General features: G+C 41.0%; 2 protein-coding genes across 8 annotated transcripts in view; both read right to left on the bottom strand.

Annotated features, from left to right (window-relative positions):
* The window catches only part of SERGEF (secretion regulating guanine nucleotide exchange factor), a 144,137-nt gene extending 134,270 nt beyond the window's left edge, over nucleotides 1-9,867 (bottom strand). For 6 of the 7 annotated variants that reach the window (XM_071558870.1, XM_071558872.1, XM_071558871.1 and 3 more), the window contains exons 1-7: nucleotides 9,807-9,867; nucleotides 8,163-8,301; nucleotides 7,324-7,479; nucleotides 6,122-6,216; nucleotides 5,148-5,208; nucleotides 3,704-3,817; nucleotides 3,347-3,409 (exon numbers count right to left, since the gene is read on the bottom strand). In XM_071558870.1, the coding sequence (XP_071414971.1) occupies nucleotides 3,347-3,409; nucleotides 3,704-3,817; nucleotides 5,148-5,208; nucleotides 6,122-6,216; nucleotides 7,324-7,479; nucleotides 8,163-8,301; nucleotides 9,807-9,830 (652 nt within the window). In that variant the 5' untranslated portion in view covers nucleotides 9,831-9,867. Of the gene's footprint in view, nucleotides 1-3,346; nucleotides 3,410-3,703; nucleotides 3,818-5,147; nucleotides 5,209-6,121; nucleotides 6,217-7,323; nucleotides 7,480-8,136; nucleotides 8,302-9,806 lie in introns of those variants that run through there. The other variant, XM_071558877.1, reaches the window with a different exon arrangement.
* Nucleotides 9,868-9,996: 129 nt separating this feature from the next.
* On the bottom strand, nucleotides 9,997-24,352 carry TPH1 (tryptophan hydroxylase 1). The gene is made up of 11 exons (XM_071558862.1): nucleotides 24,249-24,352; nucleotides 20,466-20,603; nucleotides 19,336-19,519; nucleotides 17,945-18,045; nucleotides 17,227-17,294; nucleotides 15,622-15,818; nucleotides 15,025-15,160; nucleotides 14,405-14,531; nucleotides 13,263-13,358; nucleotides 12,582-12,715; nucleotides 9,997-12,298 (listed from the first exon to the last, which is right to left on the bottom strand). The coding sequence occupies exons 1-11, from the start codon at nucleotides 24,312-24,314 to the stop codon at nucleotides 12,124-12,126; spliced, it is 1,422 nt and encodes a 473-aa protein (XP_071414963.1). The 5' UTR covers nucleotides 24,315-24,352; the 3' UTR covers nucleotides 9,997-12,123.
* Between the last annotated feature and the right edge of the window lie 1,987 nt (nucleotides 24,353-26,339).

Genomic DNA, 26,339 nt, shown 5'->3' with positions numbered 1-26,339 from the left:
TTGTTGAAAGCTATATACATACACCACCACCAGATACAGGCTTTGTCTCAATGCAGTGATGCTGAGGAAGGAATGCATCATTCAATTTGTGTTTTCATTGTATACTTTTTCCTACCCTTCTTTACCACAGGCACACACACTGTAACTAGGATATCAGAAATATCTGCAAGAGCCTTAGCACAGACTGTTTTCTGAGGGCTACACGGTCACCCTGAAGAAACCAGAGCTTTCAGGTCAAACTGCCTAGGCTTCATCACTGTAGGCGTCTCAAAGATGACTTAAAGATGTTTATAACAAAGACTATTTCTTATTTAAAAACGAACCACAGTAGTCAACATTTCTGAGGGGGAAAAAAAAATCAAAGCATTTTGGAGACACTCACTGAGCAGTGTCTCTCAGTCCACTCTGTCCTTGCAGACCAGCTTTTATCTACACTCTAAAGCTTTGATTCAGTCCAGCAACTTCCTGGATTGCAGCAAATAATTTAACTCCCCTCCAACACAGGGGACTCTTCAAAGCCTGGCTGGCTGTTCCTGCTCTGCTGTAGTCTCCCAGCCCCTCTACAAGAGCTAGACTCTAGCTCTGCTCATAACAATTCTGCCTTCTTCATCTTGAACAAATTCAGTAAATCCTCCAGAGTAGGGACAGTCTAATGCTCATCTCACATTGCATAGTCACTTCCTAAAGGAATTGGACATGCAGCTACACAACTAAAGCAGGCACCACCCATCACAAGGCAAAATTAAAATATTATCATGCCTCAAAACAATGTCAGACAACTAGTGAGAGACTTCTGTCAGTAATCACTTGTCTTCCCCACCTCTTTTTCAGAACAAGCATTTGCACAAGTGCACATTCCAGGACTCCAACCACAGGGATAATTCTCTTTACAGAAACACTCACAATACTTTATAGCAACACAAGCTGGAGCTTCTCACAGCCTAAGAAAGAATGCACACTAACACAAAGACAGATGAGTCTTTCTGCAGATATTTCTTATCACTAGTTCTGCCTTTTCAGCCCCAAACCATTCCTCCCAGGTTCTAGGCCTCCATAGTAAAAAAACCCACAATTCAGAAAAAGCACTTCAGCGAACAGGAGCTGTGTCAGGCATCTCTGAAGTCCTCTGCCAGTCTGCACAAGCTGAAAGCACAAAAAATAAATCTTGCAAACAAGAAGTACGTTATCATGGGCCCAGAAAGACTGGAAGCCATACAGTTTCCAACATGGAATTGTTTAGGGCACACATTCACAACACTTAAAGCTTCAGGAAGTCTCAGGTCAGCACTGAACTCTTTACAACCAGCATGGCCAAAGTAAATCGTTCAGAGGGAAAAGGAAAAAAAAAAGTGGGACTTAGGCTACAATATATTTAATGATCTCAGTTTTGTAACAGTTACTAGAAAGAATAAGCCAGGAGAATTCCACTACACTGCTGTTGGTGAAAAATAGGCAAGGAGTGAGAGTGGGAGGAGAAGCCAGTACTTGTCAAGTTACACACTACTGACAGTCATCTGTCATGAAGGACTTCCCATGTTCCTCACTAAAACAGCACAACTGAAATGAAAAGGAAAATCAAGTCAAGCAATTGTGTCATTCGAATTCTCGCCTAAAAGTGGTAACTTGCTTCCCATCATGAAGTACATACACCTTCTGGAGAGAAAGAAAAAAAAGGGGTGATGGAAACAACTTGTTTCAAAAAAGAAAAACATCATGACCATTCATGTTCCACAACTAACACACACTGCCTCTGTCAACTCCTTTTCTTCTTCAAAAGGTGCATTTCCTCTATCCTGAGGATGTCACATACTCAACCCTTATCTCATGTCCTGAGTAGATTCTAACAAAAACTCAGAAACTAAGACTTAGCACTAGAGTCTCACTACTGGAGGGTTTAGGCCACTTTGGATACAAGTAGACTCTACCATTCTTTTTCCAAAGGAACACCAATCACATTTGCAACAATCCACTTCAACAGTTGTGTCCCAAACCTGCCTGACTGCAGGTGTTTGGTATCCTACCAGCAGATGATTCATGGAGCAGAGCCAAAGAAAATTGCACCACAGTGCAAGACATTCCTGGAAAAAAATGACCATTTAAATACTATACTTTGCAGTAGTATCTGTACTATATCCAGTATCTTTAAAATATGAAGTATTTTAAGTAATAACTATCTTGCAGGAGGACAAAGGGCAGCAACAGCATCACATTATAAAAGTCTGGCACGCACTTTGTCAATCTTGGTCCCCCTGCTGCCAAATAGGTCACTCTCTTAAATAGAAAGCAAAATCATGAACGAATAATCTGTTCACACTAAATACAGAGTGCTAATTATCTAAAGTAGAATTTATTTGTTCTTACAGTTCTTTGCTAATCAGGCATACACTTTGCATCTTAGAATTGAATATAATTTACATCTTGGAACATCTCCATACAACTAAATCTCTACAGATCTGCATAAGTGAATACTCCAGTGCTCCTTTAATCATGACAGAGGTACCAGATGGCTGCAGATTTGCTAAGAATTTTTTCCTATGAAGTTTGGCAAAGATTTGTCTTCGTAAGGTTCAGTATATTTTACACACTCCAAAACTGTAAGATTACAGCATGAAAAGCTATTCTGTTTCCCCTTCTCCCAATCTGTCAAAATTAAAAAAAAACTTTATTAGACTTACATTTCTGGATATTTAATACTCTAGCATGGGAGCACTGCCTAAAGATCAAAGAACAAATGACAGACATTATGGAAGTGCCTAATTAAAGCAACTTCCTACTCTTTAAATAAGCTTTGTGTTCTTACATCACCTCACACAGATCTGCTCACTGTTACAGCAGAGCCCCCTAAGGCAGCTTCAGACCATCTTACATCCCTGCACAGCACTGCCCCATGCAGAAGCATTAGCTCACATTGCTATGGATATCCTGCTTCTGCTGTGTTTCTGGGGACAACCACCCAGCACACCCTTTCTCCATGGGCAAAGGGTTGCACTGGTTCCAGGAGTCAACTATGCAGTCACCCATCCTGCTGCAGCACCAGAGACTCCCCCAACTACATGAACAAATCCTTTCAGAGTTCCTAAACACTAAGTAAAGAGCCCAGACCCTTAATTACATAAGAGCTAACTCGCACCTGACCCCCCAGAAAATACACACAAAATTCAGAGAATTCAAAACATGAATATCACTCTTAAAAAACAGAAAAGTTCTCAGAATCCAAAACTACTACAAAATAATTAACCAGCACTAACTAGGACAGATCAAATTTCAATAGTTTAACCAAAACTGACAACCATTTCAAAAGCAGAGAAACCTTTATCAGTTGAGATGAGGACTTTCACTTCTGTACCTGTGAGGGACACCGAATGGTAAGAGCCTGCAGCAACTGTCTTCACTTTCACATCTTCCAGGCCTAAAGAAAAATTAGTTTGATAAAATTTGTACAGCAGGTATCATTCAACATAGACATGCACACCATTTGTAACAGGATGATGATGAATTTTGTAATAAAAACCTCTGCTTTTGGGCCACAGACATTGCAAGACTCATTGTCACTTTCCCCCATAGATTATGACCATTCTAACCTTCCGGCACTCTTCTACATTTTTATAATATCAAGTGGCTTTGTAAAAAAGGATGGTACTTATCACTCTCATTATATTTCTGGTTGATCTACCCTTACAAAGGAAGCAGATTCCTGGATTACCTGTCACTTCACAAGGTTCCTTTGCTGTCAAGAACAAGGGGAGGGTTTTTGCCTGGTTTGCACACTTTGCCCGAGATGCCATGCCAGTTCCCCACTGGAGCACCAAACCGCTGTCTTAAACACAGACAAAAGAGATCAGAACACATCAATCACCAACAAAATCATTTAATTCATTAACCAAAGGTACCTTCAAATCATTTTCACTGATTCAAATTACACTTTAAAAGACATTTATGTCAAATACCCTACAGATGACCATGGTGAAGTCAAAAAGCAACAAATAGTTGTATTCTCATCATAGAGGTAAGAAAACTAAGAAGGTACTAAGCAACCTGACTTAGCTCTGAGGGCTGTTTTAGAACCTTACTGAGGACTCAGTAACAGAAGTCCCATCATTGCAGTACCCCAGGAATAAATACAAAGTTCACTGCACTTTCTCTTCCCCTTCCTCCTCTTGATGGAGTGCAGTCCAGCACAACTAAATGAAGTCAGTTGTCTCCTCCTCAGGAGGAACCCAGCCTAGCTCTGAATCAAGATGGTCACTGAATGAAGAGCTCAAGGAAGGTTAGTTCCCGCTGTTCATACAAGCGCCAGAGATTCCACTGCTCTCCCAAGCATCTACTTTGCGTCTTTAGCTCCACTATCTGGAATTTATACTAACGTTCATGCAAAACTAAATCAAAGAGAAGATATAGTTTGTTGTTTATCAATTTTAACACAGCCATGCCAATTGGAAGGCTTTGATTTCCACAGTTACACCATAAACTCAAAGTCTCTAATAACAGCAGGAGAAATATTTAGTCCTTATGACCCTCCCGAGCATACATATAGCAGACAGTGTAAAAGAGAGTCAGGAATAGATTTTTGAAGGTATCTGAATGAAATTGAGTAGGTCCTTTACCTCCCTCCCCAGCAAAAGAAAGGTTACATTCTTGTGACTTTTCCAGGTGTCAATTTCAATTACATTAATTTTAAAAAGACAAATTTTATGTGCAGTTCCATTTTGGAACATCTTGCACAAACTTAAATTATTTTGCACATTATAATGAATTCAAAACTCAAGAAGATATTTTGACTGACCAGAAATCTTTTCTCCTGACAAAAACTCCTTCCATGTTTTGTTTCAGAACAGGAGAAAAGAAATCAGTAAGTTTTTCACCCACCTGAAAACTAGCTTGTTAATATACTATCACCAAGTTCTTGGAGAACTGTTCTTCACCACCATTTTCCAGGAAGATATTTCTAGTATGTTTACAATTCCTGGTTATTTGTTTCAAAATCTTACAGTATATGACTTTCAGGTGTATTTTCCCTGTGATATTTAAAATACACAGCAACTAAAATAAATTTCATTTTCTTTCCCTCCCTCTCTCTCTTCTCTCCAAGCTGTTAAAACTCCATTTAATTTGTTACTGAAAAGGTATTAAAACTATGACATATTTACCTGTAGCAGCAAGGGCATGTCTCAGTCCTGCAGCAACATTCACCACCTTCTCTTTGAGAGACTACTCAAATAAAAGAAAAACATATTTTAGTTGGATTTTTACATTTAGTGCCTCTAGAAACAAAATAGGCCAAACAGAAGTGGAATGCAATGAAAATAGTTTTCACAAGCCCAGTCTGCATGTCACAATGCATACTTTGTATCACAAAGAAAGCAAATTTTGGCCAATAATAACTAGTGTGAACACCTTCAGTCTCACCAAGTTCTGCAACCACTAACAATACCACTGATAGTACCATCCACACCACTGAAGGTGGTTCTCTATGATCCCACAAAAGAAAACTAGAAAGCTTATTTTTATCTAACTGTTTCTACAGCCAAGAAATAATGCTACAGTCTTCATTCTGGGGGAAGAAATTCTGAGTTATATACTCAAAAAAAACTAACACTCACTTCAAAAACAGAACTGATGCACAAGAGCAATAGATTGAAAAAATGGCATAGCTAAGTTTGTTGAATTCCATCATGCAATTTGTCTTTTTTCAGTGGTGGATTACTGTGGGTTTGGTTTGAACTATTAAGCACAAACCTCCAACAAAGTACAGTGAAGGCATAAACTCCTCATATAGCAAGTATCTCACAAAGTTGAGGCACATGTTCAGTTGGAGAAAATTCACACCATTTCACTACTTTTAGTATCACTTCACATCATCTGAGCAGACATTCTGCAGATGTTGAAATATTACAACCCCTAGTGAAAGAAAAAACCTCCTGTTAGAAGAGGGTAACTTCTTCATATAACAAGAAAAGCAGCCTTAGGCTTTTCATTTCTGGCTCAATGACCATCTTGCTTACTGAAACAGAAAGGCTCTATAAAAAATAGTTGAAGTGTCTGGCTTAAAGTGCACTGAGGTGAGATAACCTCTCTAAGTTGCTAGAAGCAATATAAAGCACAATCCCTTTTAAATCTTTACCTCAATCTTTTGTGGAATCAAGCACGGACCTGAAATTTGAGGAACTCCCAATTGTCCAAAAGAGTTTGACCCACAGGACAGAACTAGGCCAGATCCTGAAAAAAAGAAGTGTTAAGAGCCAGACTAGTGAATCTATGAGTAAAAGCAAAGCACTGTAACATTGTCACCATCAAAATAACATAGCCAAGTAGCTCAAAAACTGACCTAACAAGTCCTGTTCAAAAGCTCTTGAGGCCATAGGCTTCAGGTCTTAGGCACCATGATCACTAAAGGTCTGAAGTTCACTGGGATACATGGAGTAATTCAGCTTGCAAGGCAAGCAGCTTAAAACCAGTAAGTGCCAGAACACAGAATGGTTTGGGTTGGCAGCAACCTTAAATATCATCTCGTTTCAACCCTCCTGCCATGGGTAGGGACACCTTTCACTAGACCAAGTGCTCAGAGCTATATCCAGCCTGGCCTTGAACACTTCCAGAGAAAGGGAATAAACGTCTACTCTGAGCAACATGTTCCACTGCCTCACCACCTTCACAATGAAGAGATTCTTCCTAATAACTAATCTAAACCTGCCCTTTTTCAGTTTAAAGCCATTAGCCCTTGTCCTGTCACTAGATTCCCTTGTAAAAAGCTGCAGCTTTCTTGTAGCCCACTTTAGGTACTGAAAGGCTGCAATAAGGTCACCCCAGAGCCTTGTGTTCTCCAGGTTGAACAGTCCCAACTCCCTCAGCCTCTTCTCATAGAAGAGGTGCTCCAGCCCTCCGATCACCTCAATGACCCTCTTCTGGACTCATTCCTGACCCCGCAAAGCTGGATACAGCACTCCAGGTGGGGTCTCACCAAAACAGAATACAGGGGCATAATCACCTTCCTTGACCTGATGGCCACACTGCTTTGGATGCAGCCCAGATTACAACTGCCTTTCTGGGCTGTCAGCTCACATTGCTGCCTCATGTCCACCCTTTCATCCACCAGCACCCCCAAGTCCTTCTCGGCAGGGCTGCTTTCAATCCCTTCATCCCCCAGCCTGTATTGAGACCAAGGGTCACCCTTGCACTTGGCTTTGTTGAATTTCATGAGGTTCCCATGGGCCTCTTCTTAAACTTGTCACAGCCCCTCATAGCACACAAGCAATAGCAATGTGGAACCTTCAGCATCTTCTCTACATCGAGATATTTCCTCAGCTCTTAGACAGACAGATTTACCTACTAATATGATTGTAAAATCCCAGCCACACGCAACTTGTTTTACACAGAAGTCAGACAGGGCAGTGCACAAAGTAAAGTGCAGCACATCCTCTGTGTGATTCAGTCCCAACTGCCCATCTTTGTTATGGCCACATACAAAGAGTTGTCCCCAACCTGGAAGAAAAAAAAACAAAACAAATTGTGTTCCACTTCACAGACTAAGACAAGAAACATACATCTATGAGATCTAGTGACAAACAAGGACAGTGATTGTGTGCAACTTTAGGCACTGCATTCAAGCAAAAAGTAACAGAAACAGGTGAATAACTACAGCTATGGAGATCTGGGTTTGTCAAGGGAGACACTCCATATGGTAAGACAAGCATCTCTTACAGTAAAACACATGATGAACGTTTGTAATCACATTCACACCTGTCTGTATTCCTTCTCTCCCATAATTAGCTGTGGCACACTGCAGAACCTTTCAAGGACCTGAAGGTATCTTCTGCTTCTTACTTTAATACTTATCAAGACTGAATAACCTCTCACTTCACTCCTCCATCCCACTCCCCTGCCCTAATATAGAAACTGGCTTCTTTGTATGAAAAGATGTTATATGAAGCTGAAGAAATAGACATCACTCAGAAACAAAGTAACCACATCACATATGGAAAACCAAATTTCCCCAGTTTCCCCAAAATACCGAGTTAATTGGCAGGGGGGAACATGTTTTGCAACTAAGGATTCGTACTTGCTCAGAAACAGCAGCCACAGAGAGGTGGCACCACGAAACCAGCAGGGAAACAAAAAAAGCAGGATTAGAAGCCATACATTCCATGCAAAAGCAATGTTTTCACCAGTGATAACTGCGGAATGTCCCCCTCCTCCAGCAATGCTTGCAATGTCTTGACATTTGCAGGAAACATCTTTCAGTGCCTGAGGGACCAGCACATCCTCTTTATGACCAAGACCAAGTTGTCCATAGCTGTTTGCACCCTTCAAATGCATATAGAAAAATCACACAATTTTTTTAGAAGTTAAGAAAAAAGGCACACATCTGCTCCTAAGAACAATCAAGATTACTGGGCATATGTCACAGTCTGACCTGCCAGTATTTGCTCCCAAAAATCCCCTAATAGGTCAATCCTTATTCTTACTGTGGTCACAAGATTCCCAGAATTACAGGCCAGGCCCTTGCTGTCATTAAGGGTGTCCTTGCAAACCCAGTATTTTATGAAACATTCTGGAATATAACCTGTTAAGACCTCAACTGTGGGCTATCAGATACTAATGAAGAAAGCCTCACTTTTGGGATGGCTACCACATGTTTAATTTTAATGATTCCCACTTATCATTAAGATCTTATTCATGACACTGCTTTCGGGCAGTCCAACTCTAAAATGAGATCAGAAAGACATACTACCTCATTCTGGAATGTAAACAAATCAGAAACACCACCCATTAAATAAGTCTTTTAACTTAAAGTGATCCAAATGAAAATATACCTGTTATAACTAGCCTAAATTTATAGGTACAAAATTATAGCTACTAATTCCACCATGGAAAGCAACAATTGACAACATAGTAATGAGTCAGGGAATGTTTTAATCAATTAAATTTATGTCCAACAGCTGGAACAGCAACCTTCACTCACCAAAGGGGATACCATAGCCTTTTCAGCCCACACACTGCAGTAACCACCCTCCACACCCACAGTGCTCCCAGCTGGTGATTCACAAGAGAGACCTTCCCCACTTCACCTGTGCTCCCCCTGACCATCTGCCCTCCATTTACCTCTCACCCCCCCAAAAGATGCAGAACCTGGCAAATGTTAAAAGGACACATTTAAGAATAAATATTTTGCAGGCACAGAAACACTTCAGACAAGAGCATCAGGCTGCTCGCCCCAGCCTACAGGTGGGTGAGATGTCAGATTCGAGCTCAGCAGGCACACAGAGTTGCTGTCTCGCGGTCACTACTATAGTGTCAGTTTCGGAGCGTGTTACTCCTTAACAGACGCACTTCTTTAGAGAAGGCTCCCACCGCAGCCTAAAACCCGCAATGAATTTTCAAGCCTTCAGCAACAGGCGAGCTGAGATAGGGTGCAGAAAACAAGCAGGAGCCTGAGGAACCGGGACCCACATGGTGTCTACCGGCGCTGACAGCACACCAGCCGCCACTCGCCCTGCCAGACCGACGGGCTGGCACAGAACACGGCCACGGCGGGGCAGACCGAGGGGACAAGGGAGAGGTGCCCCTCCAGTGGCTCCCTGACCCGCTGTGCTCATCGGGTGAAACCGCAGCGTTGCTTCCCCTCGGGGAGCGGACCCCTCGGACCCCTTTCCCCGGGCAGCGGAGCGCGGCGCGGGCCACCGACAGCGTTCCAGGTCCCGCCGCCGAGCCCGCAGCATCCCGGGGCGCGCGCGAGCATCCCGCCCTCCCCAGGCCGCGGGACAGAAGGAATTCTTGGCTCCCCCGGCTCTTCCCGAGCGCCCGCTCACCCAGGCGAGCAGCTCCGCATCCATGGGACCGGCGGCTCCCGGCTCTTCCCGCCGCCGCAGGCCGGGCAGGAAGGGGCGGGCCGGGGGCGGGGAATATCCGAACCACGCCCTGGAAGACGAAGCCTGAGCCGGGAGAGATCGCCTTGTGTTTATTGCTACGGTGACGAAATAAAGGTCGTTTTGCCTCTAATAATTACCAGCAAGTCGTTTATTTCGTTCACATTTGAAGCCTCCACAACAGTTTAAAATATTTAAGTTATTCCTGTTCTGTGTAGACAGGGGGTTTGGATGGGTGAAGCCAAACGTACGCGTTGTTAATGCCGTGGAAATGCGTCTTTTCTGTGTTACTTTTAGCAGTTTACTGTTTTTCTTTACTTTTTTTATACACAAGTGTAAATAAAGATACAACTGCTGCTTTTACAAAGTATTTGAAAGTAGGTGCTAATTTAACAAGTGTAATAGTTGAAATGTATACATACTTCAGACAGGGTTTGAAGTAACAACATAATTCAACAACATAATAATCCTAATGTTGTTAAAACTGCACCTGAATATTAACTATTACCACAGTAGCAGACAAAGCAGATCCTCCTCTACTGCTCACTTAATAAGGTTTCTTCTTTAGAAAAAGTTCCCAAAAACTATTTTTAAATGAAGTGCAATATAAGCCATAAATGCTGTAGACCATAATTCTACATTTTAAATATTCTTTTAAAAAAGTTATAGTGGATTAATAGCCACAGAAAAAAACAATCTAGACTTAATTTAAACTGTGAATCTACTTGGAAAAGTTGGGCCAACTATTGCTTATGGAGCAGTTGTGACTTACTAGAAAGCATATGAAACTCAAGCTAATTTTCAAGCACAGATGTTCATGAAAGTTCTTTCAAGTTCTTAAAATCCTGGACTAGCATCTTCAGTGTATTTAGGATTTCAGTTCATTTTTCCAGCACAGTTTCTGGATTTCCTGATAAGATCTACCTATGAAAAACCAGTGCCCAGCTATTAACTACACCCTGCACATCACAGATGCCCCATTCACAGGTATCACATCCCGTCCATTTCCTCAGCAAGGTCAGCACACACAGCAGCCAGCGCAGCTCTGCACAGCTGTGCAGGAGGATGCTTGAAACTATACGGGCCTGAAATCAGGCAAGTTTGCTACTGTGAAATACAGGCAATTCATCAGGACACCACTTCCCACCACTTGCAAAATGCTCTTTGGAATTACATATACCTTACACTACAAGGTAGTTTACTGCATTCATAGCCACAGAATTCCTATTAAATGCTTGGGTCTTTGAGTTATATTTTGATTGACAGGGAATGAAGGTGTTCAGGCCAAGTAAAGAAGAAACCAAACATACTTTTGTGGAATTTATGCTAGTCAATAAAGTGACTGAGCAATCAGGAGGATATTTTTACAAAAAAGGAAACTGAACTATAAACCTTGGCTGTTATTTTAAGCTTTGGTGTTCTATTTCATATGTTGAATATTAAATTTTAATTTGGAAATGGTTCTAGTCTGTGCTGAGGCAGTACACTTGATGGCTTACTATACTTTTGCTAAATTAATTAAATCAGGGAAAACGCAAATGTTATCTTTGTAAGGAAAGGTCTTCCCTCAGGTGCAATATCAAAGACAGCAATTCAAATCCTGACTCTTACCCAATAGCACATCTCTTAAAATAAACACAATTAGGAACTCAAGCAACAGCTGTATCTCTGCCTTATACTAGAAGCATGCCAAACAGCACATTTGCAATTCTTTGGGGGCAAGGATAATCCCTCTGAAAGGAAGATTTGACCCTTCCATTTTATTATGTTGAACCTCTAGCTTTTGTGTCCTGGTATGTGCATTGTAACCATTCCAGTTCTCAACTTAGTGGGACAGACTTAGAAGCACTGCTTACCACAGCTTCTATGCTATCAAGTCATCAGTGCTATAAATTCGGACTGATTGGGGTCAGAAAGGGGCATCTCCCTAAGCTGAATATTATTGCCTCATAAGCCACCTTCTGCAGCATCTGATCCCAGCCCTGATTCAAAGACCACACTTTTAGTCCAGGTCTAGCAATTTCTCTATTCCCCAGCCAGCTTCTAAAAGGCAACTCTGAACCATTTCTATCAGATGAATAGAGAAATACATTATGTAAACGACTTTACAGAGAGAAACAAGATGACATTGTTATTCTTATGAGACATTCACTCTTCCATTTGTAAAAGAGTGAGTTTGCATACAACACATTATATGCCTATGAAATAAATCAGTGGGGGAAAGAAAAGAATTGGTTTGCACCACACTGCTGACAGGGTGTTAAACTTCCAGCTGCTTGCCCATCTTGCTGAGGGCATCGCTGACAATGTCCAGCTCATGACGTAGCTCATTCACCACGCTGGCAATGCTTTTTGTGTCTTTCAGGATCTGCACGCTCTGAGTATATGGATTGTACTTCAGGCCAAATGGACGCTTGATGGTTTTTGCAAACTCTCTGTAGAAGTAAAAGGAAAAAAAGAGGTCATTACAAAAAAAAAAAGACAAATGCATTCTCTGTATGCAGTCAATATCAATAAGCTCTTCTCAAAACTACTTTAAAATAGTTCTTCATGTCTTCCACCCAGCACATGGAAGACAAAGCAAATACCAACCTCAGCTTTCCAATCCCATGAAAAATAATTACAAAACTGTGATAAGAATAGAAGCGTTTGGTGCTGCTATGGAGAGATGTATGAAGTGAAACCTGCTTTTATAAAACAGGTGAAAAAAATCCGTACCTCATCTTTTCCTTTGCTTCCTCAAAACTTTCAGAAACAAAGTAAACCTCCTGAAAAGTTGTAATGAGACATTCTTGCTTGCAGGTGACTTTTGGATCAAAAGGCTTGACTTTGGCACTGTCAGAGAGCGAGTGCTGATCATGTGTTATAATGGGTCAGAGGAACATCACCATCCAAAGAATCCATGAGACGACGGCATGTAGTAAAGTGAATAAAAAAGATTGAGATGGTATTTAGTGCATTGCATCTTGAAATTTTTATCTGCAGATAAACAGTGATTAAAGATTAACAAACTGAATTACTCTGAATGGTTATATTCTGCTAGTCTGGGTCAAAAAAGGGATTCCACAGATGAGACACTCATGCGTAAACAAGAGCAGTATTTCCAGAACCTGGTTAAGTCAACAAAGCTTTAATCTAAAAAGTGCTTAGACCCTAATCTTAGGAAGTACCAGTCACCTACTGCTTTCTGCAAAAGACAGGGATGATGCTCAGCATATATCCGAAAGTAATAACTACTGTCCATAATTATTGCCACAGTGAATTTTCTTAAAGCCAAGTAGGTATTTAAGAATTTCAAAAGAATTTTAGAATTATACTTCATAAAAAGCAGGGCAAAACAGTGACAATAATAATCAGGTACAAAGAAAAAAAAGGTAAATAAGCAATAGACATTCTTACCTTGAGCTCACTAATCGAAGAGAGCAACCCAGCCCCATAAACTCGTAGTTGTCCCTCTTGCTTGCACAAGCCAAACTCTACAGTGAAAAAGTAGCACTGAAACAGAGAAGGAAGTAAAATAATTCAGGCTCCATCAAAGATGCTGTGGTGAACTAGAGGTGAGCATTTCTATTTGTAGGTAGCATCAAATAGTTGCAAATATCAGACAGTCATCCCTAAGTTATCCTTCTCAGATATTTAAAGAGGGAAGCCAGAATGGAACAGGGTAACAAACCACAATATTATGTGTTTCTCATAAGAAAGGTGGATGTTATAGATCACCCAGCAAGGCTAGAAGCTGCTAATGTCAGTGGGAACAGTGAGATGTAAATCTGTTTTGAGAAATATTGACATGAAATGACAGCCTCAGCTTAAAAGATACACTGGATAGAGAGGATCTCCAAGTGAGTGACAACAGCCCACTACAGTTTGTTTCTCATTTCCTTAGTAACATGTAAAATTAAAAATTTTCAGTTTGCTGGATTTCAGGATTTCTGCAGGTATATGGGAACACTATTTTCATAAATGGCTTAATTCTGCTCCCACTGAAGGTAGTAGAAAATTTACCACTAACTACTCAGAGGAAAACAAATTAGCAAACCAGTTCTTTCATAACTGGCATCAGTTATTTTTTATCTGAATATAATTTTAATCTCAAGACATTTTTGCCAGAAATTGATGTCCAGAAAATAAGATAATTTATATTACTTTTTTATTGACTGAAGACTATCTAATGCTAGCACTCACCATATTTAATACCATATCATTTCAAGTTTTTTTACACATCAAAGAAATAGATTACTTTTAAAATCAATGAATCATGTTCCTAGAAGTAAGAAAATTTTTGTTTGGAAGAAATATACCAGAGAATTTCAGTCTGGAAAAAGTGAAGAAAAATACTGGTTATATTAACTTCAAAGTATATTTTTTTCCTAGCATGGGAAGTTTTTATATGTTCCAAAAGGAGGGACAGTGAAACACATAGATCTAGGAGCTGTTGTGACTAATGTTAACAAGGAAGCTCCAAATTTACTCAACAGAGTGGGATCAACCTAGTAAAGCACAAAGCTTCTGACGGAATCACCAGGCACTCAAACACTCACTGTTGCCAGTTTTTGGACAGCCTCGTCTGAGGCCCCAAGTGATGCAAGACCAATTTCCTGGGAGAACTGAGCAAAACTGGGTTCAGCCAAAAGAGGGACATGGCCTAGGAGTTCATGGCAGGTATCACTGGAAAAAGAAACAAAACAAGAAATCCCATGATTTGTCTTTGTGGCAAAGTGAAAAAGCACCACTAAACAGATACAATGTCTTCCATTAAATTTTAATATCCAAAAGACAGAAAAATGTCACTCAGGTTTATCTGAAAGCAACTGAGCAGGTCATACCAACTGTCTCTAAGTACCTAACTTCAGATTTTCAAATAAAGTTGTCTAAAATTAAGATCTGAGCTCCACATTTATGAGGCAACTGAATATTAAACTAACTGCACACAATGACATCAGTAAGAGTTCTCCAATAACAGTTGTACTTTTGAAAGTCCTGTACTTATAAAGGCAGTACTTGAACATGCTAAAACTCCACTACATTCAGTGAAGACAGTCTTCAGCACCTTAAAAATAAGTTTTATGATCGTGTTCTTTGAACAGCTGTTAAGTAACTTGGCTTTGGACAGCAACAATCAAAACTTTCTCAAATATTACCACAAGACTGAATGACTCACGGCTCTGGTGTATAGAGAGGGTCTGAGCTGTGTCTAACATATTGAGTGCAGTGAAAAACTCTGAATGCTAATCCTGCCAAGAAGTCTCTGGGTGACAGATATCCAGCAACAGGGCGAATGGTGAAACCTGTACGCTCTGAAAATGGACAGAGAAACCGCACATTAGTTTCATGTAAAATGCACAATGTTTTCAGCTTTCCTGCTGTAACTAGAGTGAAAGCCACAGCACTACCTTGGCTCAAAAGCATGTGAGAAAATCAGACACAATTAGAAAAATTAGGCATAAGCTTGAGAATGATCAACATTTATTAAAAATGTACCTACCTCTATGTCAGGGGATTTCCTATGAGTCCTTGCCTAGAGTCAACAATACAGCTTGGTATCTCTTTAGTCAAGCCTAACCTCTTCACAGGTAGCACTGTCCCTCAAATGTCACTGTTCTTACATGTTCAAGACACAATACATTAAAACACAGATGGCCAAAAGGCTTCTTAAAGGACCAGAACAAATACAAGCAAAGTGACCAAGGACATTTTCTTGTGCCAACAAAGTAGTGTGAGCCTTACTTTTTTCATGTGAGAAATACAGCACAGTTACCTTTCAGGAAGCGGGACACATCTTCCAGCTGGGGGATGTTGTCTTCCCTGTACCCACAGTATTTGGTTAGCAAGGGTAAGTTTTTAAGGTACTCTCTGCACGCATGAGTTGGGTAAAGGTTGTTAAGCTCTCGGTACACAGTCCCCCAGGTCTTGATCTCCTCCTCAGTGAATTCAATCTTGGGAATTGGGTCACCACTACAAGAAGAAGAGGAAGAAATGACATTCCTCAGTAAATGCTTAATAACAGGTGACTCATTTACCTACTATTACTACTTAGCACTTATATGACTGTGACACCTGGCCAGGGTACATTAAACACTGTCAAAGACACAGTGAGATCTGGTGGTCTATGCCCTATGCTTTTAGTCTAAGGGCTTGCTCTTTTTTCCACCTAAACCAGTTGTCAGAAATCTTTGCATTAATCTCACTGGAGCCTGAAAGCTTTGGTTCTCTAAGCAGTTTCTTAGGTGTTCAATGCTGAAAGTAAGACTTAAAGTACTTGCATAACCTCTTTACAGCTTCAGGAGCTGAGAACGCATCCTTTTCGCTGTTGAACTTCCAAGTCTACAGTTACTTTCCACTCCCCTTTTGATTTATTTTAGAAAAAGAAAATTCCCTAAACTAACAACACATTGCATGAAAGCAGTTAAATATACACATCAGGTAAAAATCACACTTCTATGCAGAAGAGACAAGCACCTGTCTGAACATATTAATTGTACAGCCTCTCCTATTCAGTCCTCAGGACCTTGATTAAAATGGATTATAGCAATGGCGGTGTTACACTGAGCTTCCACTGCCAGCCAGGCAACCAGCATGGCAAATTCTTTCCCAAGGGAATCTCTGTCAATGACACATTAACAGTAATCAGCTCTGTGCTGTAGTAACCAGTTGCATTAACATACAACGCAATAGAGCTCTAAATACCCACCATTTCTAGGTCAATTTCAATTGAGGAACTTGACACATTAATTCGATCAAGCAAAATCAACATGAAAATCACTTTTAGAAAGAATTTGCAGCACTGAGTTATGAAACTCTTACTGCTTTAAGAGCTCCTCCCCCAAGCAGCATCTCTAAAGACAGAAGCTCTTCGAATTTCTTTTCACAGAAATCTTCTTATCTGCACATCACATGCACTAGTTCAAACCAGGAAAGCAAATTCAAGTATTAACATTTGCCCAGAGAGCTTACACTCCATGGTCAGTGGGCTGTATTGGGATTTGCCTCCCTTCCCTCTCCTCAATCTGCCCTAGTCAGGTCAGTAAGTCCTGGCACAGGCAGCTGTGCCATTTGCGTTGTCTTTCCTCCTCCATTGTTGCACCCATTTCCAGGAAAGTGAGGAAGGACTGCAGAGTCCAAATGCATCACTGCTGCAGATGCCATAATGGCAAAGCAACACAGCGTCAGACTGACCAGAGCTGCAAGATGCCTAAATGTACCTTTTCATCTTGTCTTACATCTCCCTTCATTTTAGCCCTTTGGCTCTGATTCCTGAGCCAAATATGTCTCAGCCTGATCTGAGCCCAGGGATAGTGAGCTCCTCACTCTGCTATTATTTCAAAGCACACAGAAGGCTTATGCCGGATGAATTTGAGCTTACTGTTTGTAGTTCATAGCCAGGTCTGCAAAATACTTTCGCCTCTTGCGATAGACATTGTCTTTGAAACCCTGGTAGGGAAAAGGAGGAAAACAAAGTTAAATAAGTTTTCCAAGCTGTAATAAATAAATTAATTTAAAACAAGACACTTGAAATTTCTTCCATTGGGAAATATAAAACTATGCTGTGTAAGAATGAGAGGACAGGAACCTCATAGCTGTAGTCTGAAATGTTTGATAACTGTGAACTAAGCAAATACTCTGAAGTAAGAATGAGCTGTTTTATGCATGCAACTATATATTCAGCAAACAAGAATTCATTGTAGTCACATCAGTATTTACACAAACTTTGTCACTTGCTCAATTATTCTAAATAACAGAACAAATTTCCCATTTGCACTGCCCAAATGCTGATTTGGTTGCTCCAGTAAGGAAGAAAGAAAGAGAAGGAACCAAGCCTGCCTCAAAATAGCTTCCTTTTATTTTTGTTCTTTTTTAATTTGTATGCAACTACTCGGGGCCCAGACCTGGAGTTCTCATACAAGCCTTGCAGAAAGGCACAGCAGCTGAATTCAGTCTTCCCTGAACTAAAGAAGAGACATGAAATCCCCAAGAGGGACCACTGAGGGACAGGAGAGGTTAGAGGAAAAGCTGCAATTGTTTCAAGTTGGCTCCACAAAGTATTTTTTTCAGATTGGGTGTAGGGAGGAAAAAGTACTTACTGGATGGTCAGCATCCAAATCAGACCCATACATCAGCACTCGGTTTGCACACTTATCCAAATCTGAGATCTTCTTCGGAAACCAGGGAACATTCTCCATGTCTAGGGAACGCATGGAATCCACAAAGTTATTAAAAATGCCAAGCCGAGGGAGGAAACGCTACTTTCAAGTATGGCTACGGCGGTTACAGCTAAATCTATAAATTCAAAGGGCATGAATAAGACAAGGGAGTCCTCTGCCTATCTGGCACCAGCCTACAGCTCACACTTCCTCCTCGGTCACTGCCACAGTCTGCCTACAGAGCACAGCCAGCTTCAAAGCCTCGATGAAGGAAATGGTTAATGTGTATTTTCTCTGGCCCTTAAGTGTTGTTAGAAGGTCTCCATGCGTGCACTGCTGGGAATCTCATAGTGCACAAAGTGTGTGTGAAGGAGTACAGAAGTAATTTGCCTGTGTTCCCTAGGCAGATGGGAGCACATTGGGGTCCTCCCATCCTGCTTTACTAACCATAAGAAATAGAGGTTTCTCCATGATTATGTAGCTCAGAAGCATTCAACTCTACCTTTTGAGGGGTTTGTGGGGAAAGAGGAATAGGAGGCCCTGCAGCCTTAGAGAAGTGCATCATTACAGTTTTGCTACCAACTACTGTGGGGTTATTTTTAGCCTAAGAGGGTTTTTTTGCCAAGCTTTTAGCACAGCAGTTAATACACTTTTTCTGCCTCAACACTCTTTAGTTTATTTTAGAAGGTCAGGGCACTGTTTAGATTGAATTTCCCCTTACTTAGGGCTAAAGTAAGCCATTTTATCCAACAGTAGATCTCTTCTTCACAAGCACAATGGTTAAGAAATACATGGGACCCACTTCCTGCTGCCCTGAACTTTGGGCATCTCTTTAACTAGAAGTAAAGGTAAATGAGATGTGAAGCATCCTAAGGGTAAAAGGCACCTCTTTCACACTTATGTTGAAAAGTGGTTAAAAACATAAGGAAATCAAGAACTACATGAGGAAATTGCAGAATCCATCTTCTACTCTCATCAGCATCTGAACTGAACTGGGATCTGTCAGTAGTACACCTCTGTCATTCAGACTTTGCCTGCAGGCCAGCCTCCATTGACCTGCATGGATGCAGGGCTCTCACTGATGCCAGCTGGGCCGTGCTGAGGAGCACAGACAGCAGATGCACAATCTGCAGCAGCCTGAAGCAGCCCATGGTCCCAGGTGACACCAGCCAGTGCAGCGCTGCTCATGTCACCAGACCACACTCACTCACAACAGAGACATGCACCTGGTAACAAGTGACTGAAGACACTGAAGATTTCAACACCATACACAGATTTCAAACCAACACAGTCAGAAGTGCATTTTCATCAGAAATGCCATTTGTACTTACCATCTTCCTGGACATTGAAATGGTCTGCTGGGCTCACAGAGACAATATTGACGTGGGATTTCAGGAGCTGGAAGATCTCATTCAGTTGTTCCCTGTTACTGTCACAGTCCACAAAGATCTCAAACTCAGAATTTCGTCTCTTGGACTTTCGTGACTCAATGTGTACCAGATTGACATGCTTCTCCTGTTTTGTGAGAAGTTATGTTTTCAAACAGATAGGGTAAAAAACTAAAATTTATTTTTCAAATTAATATTTTACTGCCATGGACCATTCACCACCTTTATGAAGTTATTTTAGTTAACTGGATCTCTTCATAGCAGTTTGCTTATTGGAGGTGGGAGAATGATTTGATTTTCTGTTCAGAAGAAAATGAAAGAGAACCTATGTTCCTTCAGTTTTATTTACATTCAGGAAGCACACAGACTGGGTCAGGAAGTTTAAATTTATAGACCTTTTTCTTTCATCCCTCCCATAGGAAGCTGATTAGGAACTGGGTCTGGGAAAATTCACCAAAATGGTGATCAAGTCACCATATAATTATCTCACAAACAAGCAGTAGTTTTCAGGGCATAAATTTCACTTCTCTTTTATTTGAAAAATTATTTAATTCTATGTTTTATCTTAGGAACACCGAGAAAACCCCAGTCTAAGACATGCAGGACCACAGGACAGAGCATGGTGGCGCTGCTGCACATGTTCCTTACACAGTACCTGCCCAGCAGCCGTGCAATTGCAGTTCATCTGCCACCCACAATCTGGCTACGCAGGGTGACAAGGGCACTGGACTCAACACAGCACAGGTCAGCACCCCAAACACCTCCCTGCCATCAGTAGGAGCTTCAGACCCAGCAAAAATGAATGCCAATCCTCTTTTCACGAGGGGAAAGGAAAAACCTTTCTCTGTATTTACACCGTGTAGGTGACGATTTTTGTGAAGATTTTTAGCCAACCATCATCTAATTTCTTAGGAATAAAATTGCCTTTGTGGGTAATTTTGTGTGCAAAGTGGAAGCCAGATTAAGAATTATTTCCCTAGAAAATGGATGTAAATAATTCTAGTGTGTTCCAAAACTATCCTTACAATTTAAAATACAGAGCTACTGTAGCAATATGATTATAACATACATACCTGAAAAAGTTTTAATGCTTTTACAAGCCCTCCAACTTCATTCTTCAAGGAAAAAATGATGGCTGTCCTTCCTCTTTCAGATGCATAGTCTTCATTCTCTTTATTATCTTCAATCATCATGTAAGTTGACTTATTTAACTAAATTCAGACAAGAAGGTTTTTTGAACAGGAAGTGGTGCAAAAAGTGTGAATTTTTACATTTCAGGTTGTTTTGGGGTAATTCTGTGCTTTGACTGATCAACAACAAAAGTATGAATTGAATCATTACACAGGAACAGGCATAAACTTAGGGACACATAGAAACTCTGAGAGCTGAGAATGAAATACTGGGATTTCTTTTTTTTCAGTTGAATGGTTTTATAGACATCTTTAGTCATTCCCTAGGATGCAGAAATGTTTTCAATGTGTAGCATATAACTAGCACTGGTAGTGTGAGGAAGTGGAACTGTAAGATGTCAACAGAAATAGTATGTTGAACAAACACTCGTTAGCAAGTTCAATGAACACTAATAAAGGGAATAATCCAAATCCCGCAGGACATAGGTAGGAAAAGATAGATCAGGATTCAGTAGGTCAGAACTGAAAAATCCTTGCCTTACATAACTGTAAAGCACTGTTTACAAAGAATGAGGAGATGAATCTAAGGAGATCTAACCAGAATCTGTTGACTATAGACACTATCCCACTCTGATCAGCCACAACCAATCTACTCCATCTGCCAGGTTCCCTAATTCCTATGTCAAATCCTTGGCATAATCACCCAAATGGCACACTAAAAATTCAAGCATCAAACACTGTTGGACTATGTGGTTTTGTACCTTACACTCTTGACTGTGTTGAAAAAGTGGATATCACAGACCATATCCTTAGCTACATGTAGCCAAGCCATAAAGAGAGATAATATTGAAACAATTAAGAATGTGGAAAATGCAAAGTAAAGAAAAAATACAAGGCTCAGAAGCAGAGACTGTGTCCCATATGTCTTCAAACCTTGCAAAAATAGAAAGAAAAAAGGTGAGTTTTCTGAATTAGTCAGCAAGAAAGAAGATGAACAATGAAGGCACACTATCACTATTTGGAATTATTTTTTGATCTGACACAGCTTTTAAAGATATGACTATCTGGAGACATTTTCAGAAATGGAAAGAGATAAACAAAAACACAATCAAAACACACCAGTTCCACTGACTTTCTTCTACAGTCTCTCCAACTTTAACCTCTTCAAAATGGATAATGCTGAAAAGCTAAATGTTTCTATTTATAACTCAGTGGCTTGAAAATAAAACCCCACAGATTTTACCTATTTTCTCTCAAAATGTTCTCATTTACTTTTCAGATTAAGGAGACAGTCTGCCTCACAAAACAATGAAATTAGTTTCATCTTAAATTGAGTGGTTAACAATGAGGCAGATATTTGATGCTGTTGCAAAAAGGTTTCAAGCAGGTTACTAAATGTGAGCTCTCTGGGGTGCCAAGGTGGTGTCCCATGGAAGAGGTCCAAGCCCATTGATGCTAATGAAAATACCTGGATTTCTGACTGGCTCTCCACCAATAATGAGTTGTTGCTACATGATGAGCCTGAACAGTGTCAGACCTTCACTGTTTCTGATCCAGCAAAGTCAGCGATATCCATCACCTGGAGTCCAGATATCATATTCTCTGCTGAAAGTGTGTGACAGGGCCCAATCCAGCTTAGGCTGAGCAGCTTGCAGGTTTCACAGTTTGCTTCAGTGTCAGATCACAATCACAAGAGCCAGGAACAGGCACTGAGCAAAGGTACTTTCAAGCAGAAAATAAAAAGCTACAAACTCCACAATTCCATATAGGTTTTTGGTTGTTTTCTCATATGCAGAAGGCCAAATGTGAGCCAAATCCTATTCAGGTGATACTGCTGTAGAAGAAACTGGATACAAGGAAGTCTCCATTACAAATAGAGTTAGATGGTGGTCTTTTAAAGCAATAACTGTTGTGCTGCTTTATATGTATGACTAATATGCAGCATGTTGGCTTGAACCCATATTCAAGACCATTGACTGAAGACCAGATCAGCTTATGAGATTTGGCACAGTTGCATGCAATGTTATAAGGTGCACAACTAGGATAGATTACCCGCATCCAAGAGTAATGTTCTTATTTTGTATTTTGCTGCTGCAACTAACTGTGTCTAGGATCAGGAGATAACATTTATAAAGTTATGCGTTTAAGAGACCAATGAAGAAAATACAACAAAATGCAGTATGTTCTTATGTTAAGTTCTAGAAATTACTTCTAACTTGCGAATTAGAGGTTTCAGAAGAGAAATTCAGATGCCTACAATGCCAAATGCTCACCACTTACTTCTTTAACCCTACACCAATGCTAATCTTTCACTTTCAATTGAAAACTGAACTGAAGACAGGTCTTCATTCACGCAGAAACCATTTGGGTGCAAGGTAACCAGAGAAAATGGTAATGCAAAACAATTCCTCTCTTCCAGTGATTGCACCTTCACTTTCATTTTATTTTGCGTTAGTAACTAAGCTATAATAAAATGTGACACTTCTCCTTTGAGTGGTAACACATTCCAAGCTCTTTGGAGGGTCAGAGGGAATTAATATTGCATTGATCTTTTTATTAATGATGCAAATCATCAACTGATTTTCCATCAACTTGACTCGGTCTGGATGAAAATACACAAAAACAGGGATATTTTAAAACCTTAATTTAGATCAATAACTAGATGTTGTGCAGTTAAAGATGGCTCTTTTTGAAGCCCATAGCAATTACCTTCCCTTTCTCCTCCCCCCCGCCAATCTATCTATTCTCTGCGAGATAGATATTTGAAGGTGCCTACTTTGTGATTTAATTCTTTATATTACTGGATGACCAGTATTTAAAATTAGCCAAACATATTAATCTAAAGGAAATTACATTTTGGAGCCGTAAATTGAAGGGAAAAAAAACCCCTCGTTTTAGAAGATGTATTTGATACAGATTGACATTAATCATGCTTGATAAAAAGTCTCAACAGGCATTTTATGTCCTTCTCTCTAAGTAGCTGCGTACTTTGTCATTGTCCTTTTGGCACACCTCTTAGTAGGAAAGGGTGAAGAAGATACGATGTTACGAGTGACCACAATTAGATGTCACATTACAGGTACATTTTCCAGCCACACCAAAGGTCTTCTTTAGATTTAGTTCTCAGACACCAAACCAAAAGCTGTGCTGAACATGTTATTTGGCTTCCAAATATCCAAGGGGTACTTTTATGAAACTTTACTCCGCTAAAGTCAGTTCTTGTTTTCACAAGGAATTTTATGGACTGTATCAGCTGCAAAGTATCAGTACCTGCAGCCAACACATGAGCACCGATTTTATCTGATCTTCCCTGTTGCACTGAGCATATTCCCACTGTAACGTGAAATAACCCAGGAGTGAATTTTTCTGGGCTATATCACACCCTCTGACTCCTAAGCAACGACGCACCAGAAGTTACTTTTGTTCTACCTTAATTTCATGTGCTCGCGTTTGTATTTTACTACCTTTTCCCTCACTTCTCACCAGAAACAGCAACATAGCTAGTCCCATCCCAATCCCAGCGGCACTGAACGCTCACACCGATACCGGAGGAGCCGCATCCCAGGGCAATTAACCGCTCTCCAATTAACCGGGATCAGGAAGCTCCCCTTTCCCCCAGATCCCCGCTCCGAGAACCGCGACTTCAGAGGAGCCTCACTTTCCCCGCAAAGCCAGGACCGGCCATACTCGCAGGGCGGCCCCCCGCGCCGATCCCGCTCCCCTCACCTGTCCGGCGGGATCCCGGCTCGGCGCCGCGTCCAGGGATCCGCCGTGGCGGGGCGCGGGGTGCATGGCCGGGCGGTCACGGGGCAGCGCCCGGACCGGCCGGATTTATGGAGGTGCGAGAGCCGCCCCTGGCCGGGGGAGGGATGGAGGGAGGGAGGAAGGAAGGCGGGGGCAGGCGCTGCCCGTCCTATCTGGAGAAGGGGCTCGGTGGACGCTGTTTATTCAGACAGTTTGCAGAGCAGCGATGCTCAGATGCAGCCGCCGCCCACCCACCATCTCTGCACCCCGGAAAAACCCGCGCAAGAAGAGGCGCTTTCCCTCCTAAGTTACACCTTCTTGGTCCCCATACAAGGTCATTTAAGAGTGGACACGGAAGACTGACTTTTTATGGGTAACTGTGTGGGGGTTTGCAGTTAACACCGGTTTGCACCCCAGGGGGCTGAAGGGAGCGAGCGTTTTATTGGAGAGGACATGTCTTCCTCCATCCTGTCCACACAGCCCCTTCCAGACAATGGTCTGCTCACCATAAAGTGTTCTTTATGTTGCCTCTGGGAAAGGGAAGGCAAACTGCATCAGAAATGTGAAGGGGTGAGGGCTGGGCCCATAGCAGAAGGGCTCTAACCAAAGTTATCTCCAAGGTGAGAGCTCAGCTATGGGGACAGCAGTGAGAGACTCCCCTAAATGCTTGACAGCACATAGTACAGGTGTAGTCTCAAAGGGAAGCACGGTGGGTAGAGGTATTGAGCTCTGCACTAAAAACTAACAGTGCATTTTCTGCTGTTAAAATAAATTGCAGCATATTATTTCTTTTTCTCAAAACCTCCCAGACATACAGGAAGAATAACTACATTACTATTAGTAGGAAACTATATTTTCATGTAATATATGTTATCATTTGTTTTCTGCATACATCTGTTTATATTTTAAAAATCATGTTGTTTAAACTCCAGTGATCCCAGTCTTCACTGTCTTCTCTCCAGTCAGACTTGGGATTTGTGGACCACAGTGGGAGAAGGCAAAACGTTTCCCAGGAATATAATCTCTTGGAGGCTTTAAGACTCTGGAGGAGGAGATATTGATTATTTTTGTGGGGCATGGGGCTGTCCAAAAACAAGGACTCTGATCTTATTTTACATTCCTTTCAAAACTACCTTCCAAAGAAATACTCAAAACCAGCAGCAACTAGTTCTACCCTAAGACACGGAAGTTCTCCGGAGTTTTTTTCTTAATTGCCTAAAATATTGGAACCTTGATTCCAGCTAGATCTCTTATACACTGGTGTGTAAATAGACTGATAAAGCCAATATGCAGGCAAACACCTAAATCAGGCAGGCAGAGTCACACCTGCACCAGCATCTCCAATGATGTCAGTGTCTTCCTTCTTCCCAGAACACATTAAACTTCGAACAATCCTCTTTCTAAGAGGACAAAGGGTGACTAGCTCTGCTCTTCAGACACAGCACAAAATTAAGGAAAGTGGCTGTAAGTGATGACATAGCTGGAAAAGCCATTTTTTTCCCATTTGCTAATCAAATGTATTTTGTGACCAGATACTTCCATGTTCCATTCATAAAGGCATTATTTATTCATATATGCCTTAGCCCTAAAACCGACATTTCACTTCCTTCCTGCAGAATATATCTCCCCATCAAACAAGCTGACTCAAAAAGCAAACAATTTGTAGGATCTTTCCCAGAATCCTAAGTGTATGAGAGACTGATATTAATGATAAATCTGTAAACATGTAAATCTCTAAGACATTTATAATAGAATATGACTAATATGTCAATTTTCCATAGCTCAAATGCAGCAATAATAAGAACTAACGTGTTACTGTGCATATAATTTTTTCTAATTACTCACCATGTAGCCCTCTAGAAACTTTTCCATTGCAGGTGAACATATTTAGTTGGAAATCTGTGCTACTTTCTGAGAGTAGCCAAGATGAAATATCTGTGCTTTCTTTTCTGTCAAAATGTTGTGTTCATCCTTGATAAAATGTGAAAGAAAACACAAAATACAATTCTCAGTCACATTTCCTCAGGTGTCAGAAGACAGCTAAGTTCAGGTCAATTTAACTGTGAATGAAGG

This window comes from Pithys albifrons, chromosome 6, assembly GCF_047495875.1.
Source record: "Pithys albifrons albifrons isolate INPA30051 chromosome 6, PitAlb_v1, whole genome shotgun sequence".
Lineage (NCBI taxonomy): Eukaryota > Metazoa > Chordata > Aves > Passeriformes > Thamnophilidae > Pithys > Pithys albifrons.
The sequence above is the reverse complement of the archived record's forward strand: the minus strand, read 5'-3'. Positions and strand labels throughout refer to the sequence as shown.

Excerpts from the sequence above, each read along its gene's own strand:
- TPH1 (XM_071558862.1), bottom strand. The coding sequence starts at position 24,314 with ATGCACCCCGCGCCCCGCCACGGCGGATCCCTGGACGCGGCGCCGAGC. Across the intron at positions 20,604-24,248 it reads GCCGGGATCCCGCCGGACAG|TTAAATAAGTCAACTTACAT; the intron begins GTGAGGGGAGCG and ends GTCTGAATTTAG. Across the intron at positions 15,819-17,226 it reads CTGGCTATGAACTACAAACA|TGGTGACCCAATTCCCAAGA; the intron begins GTAAGCTCAAAT and ends TTCTTCTTGTAG.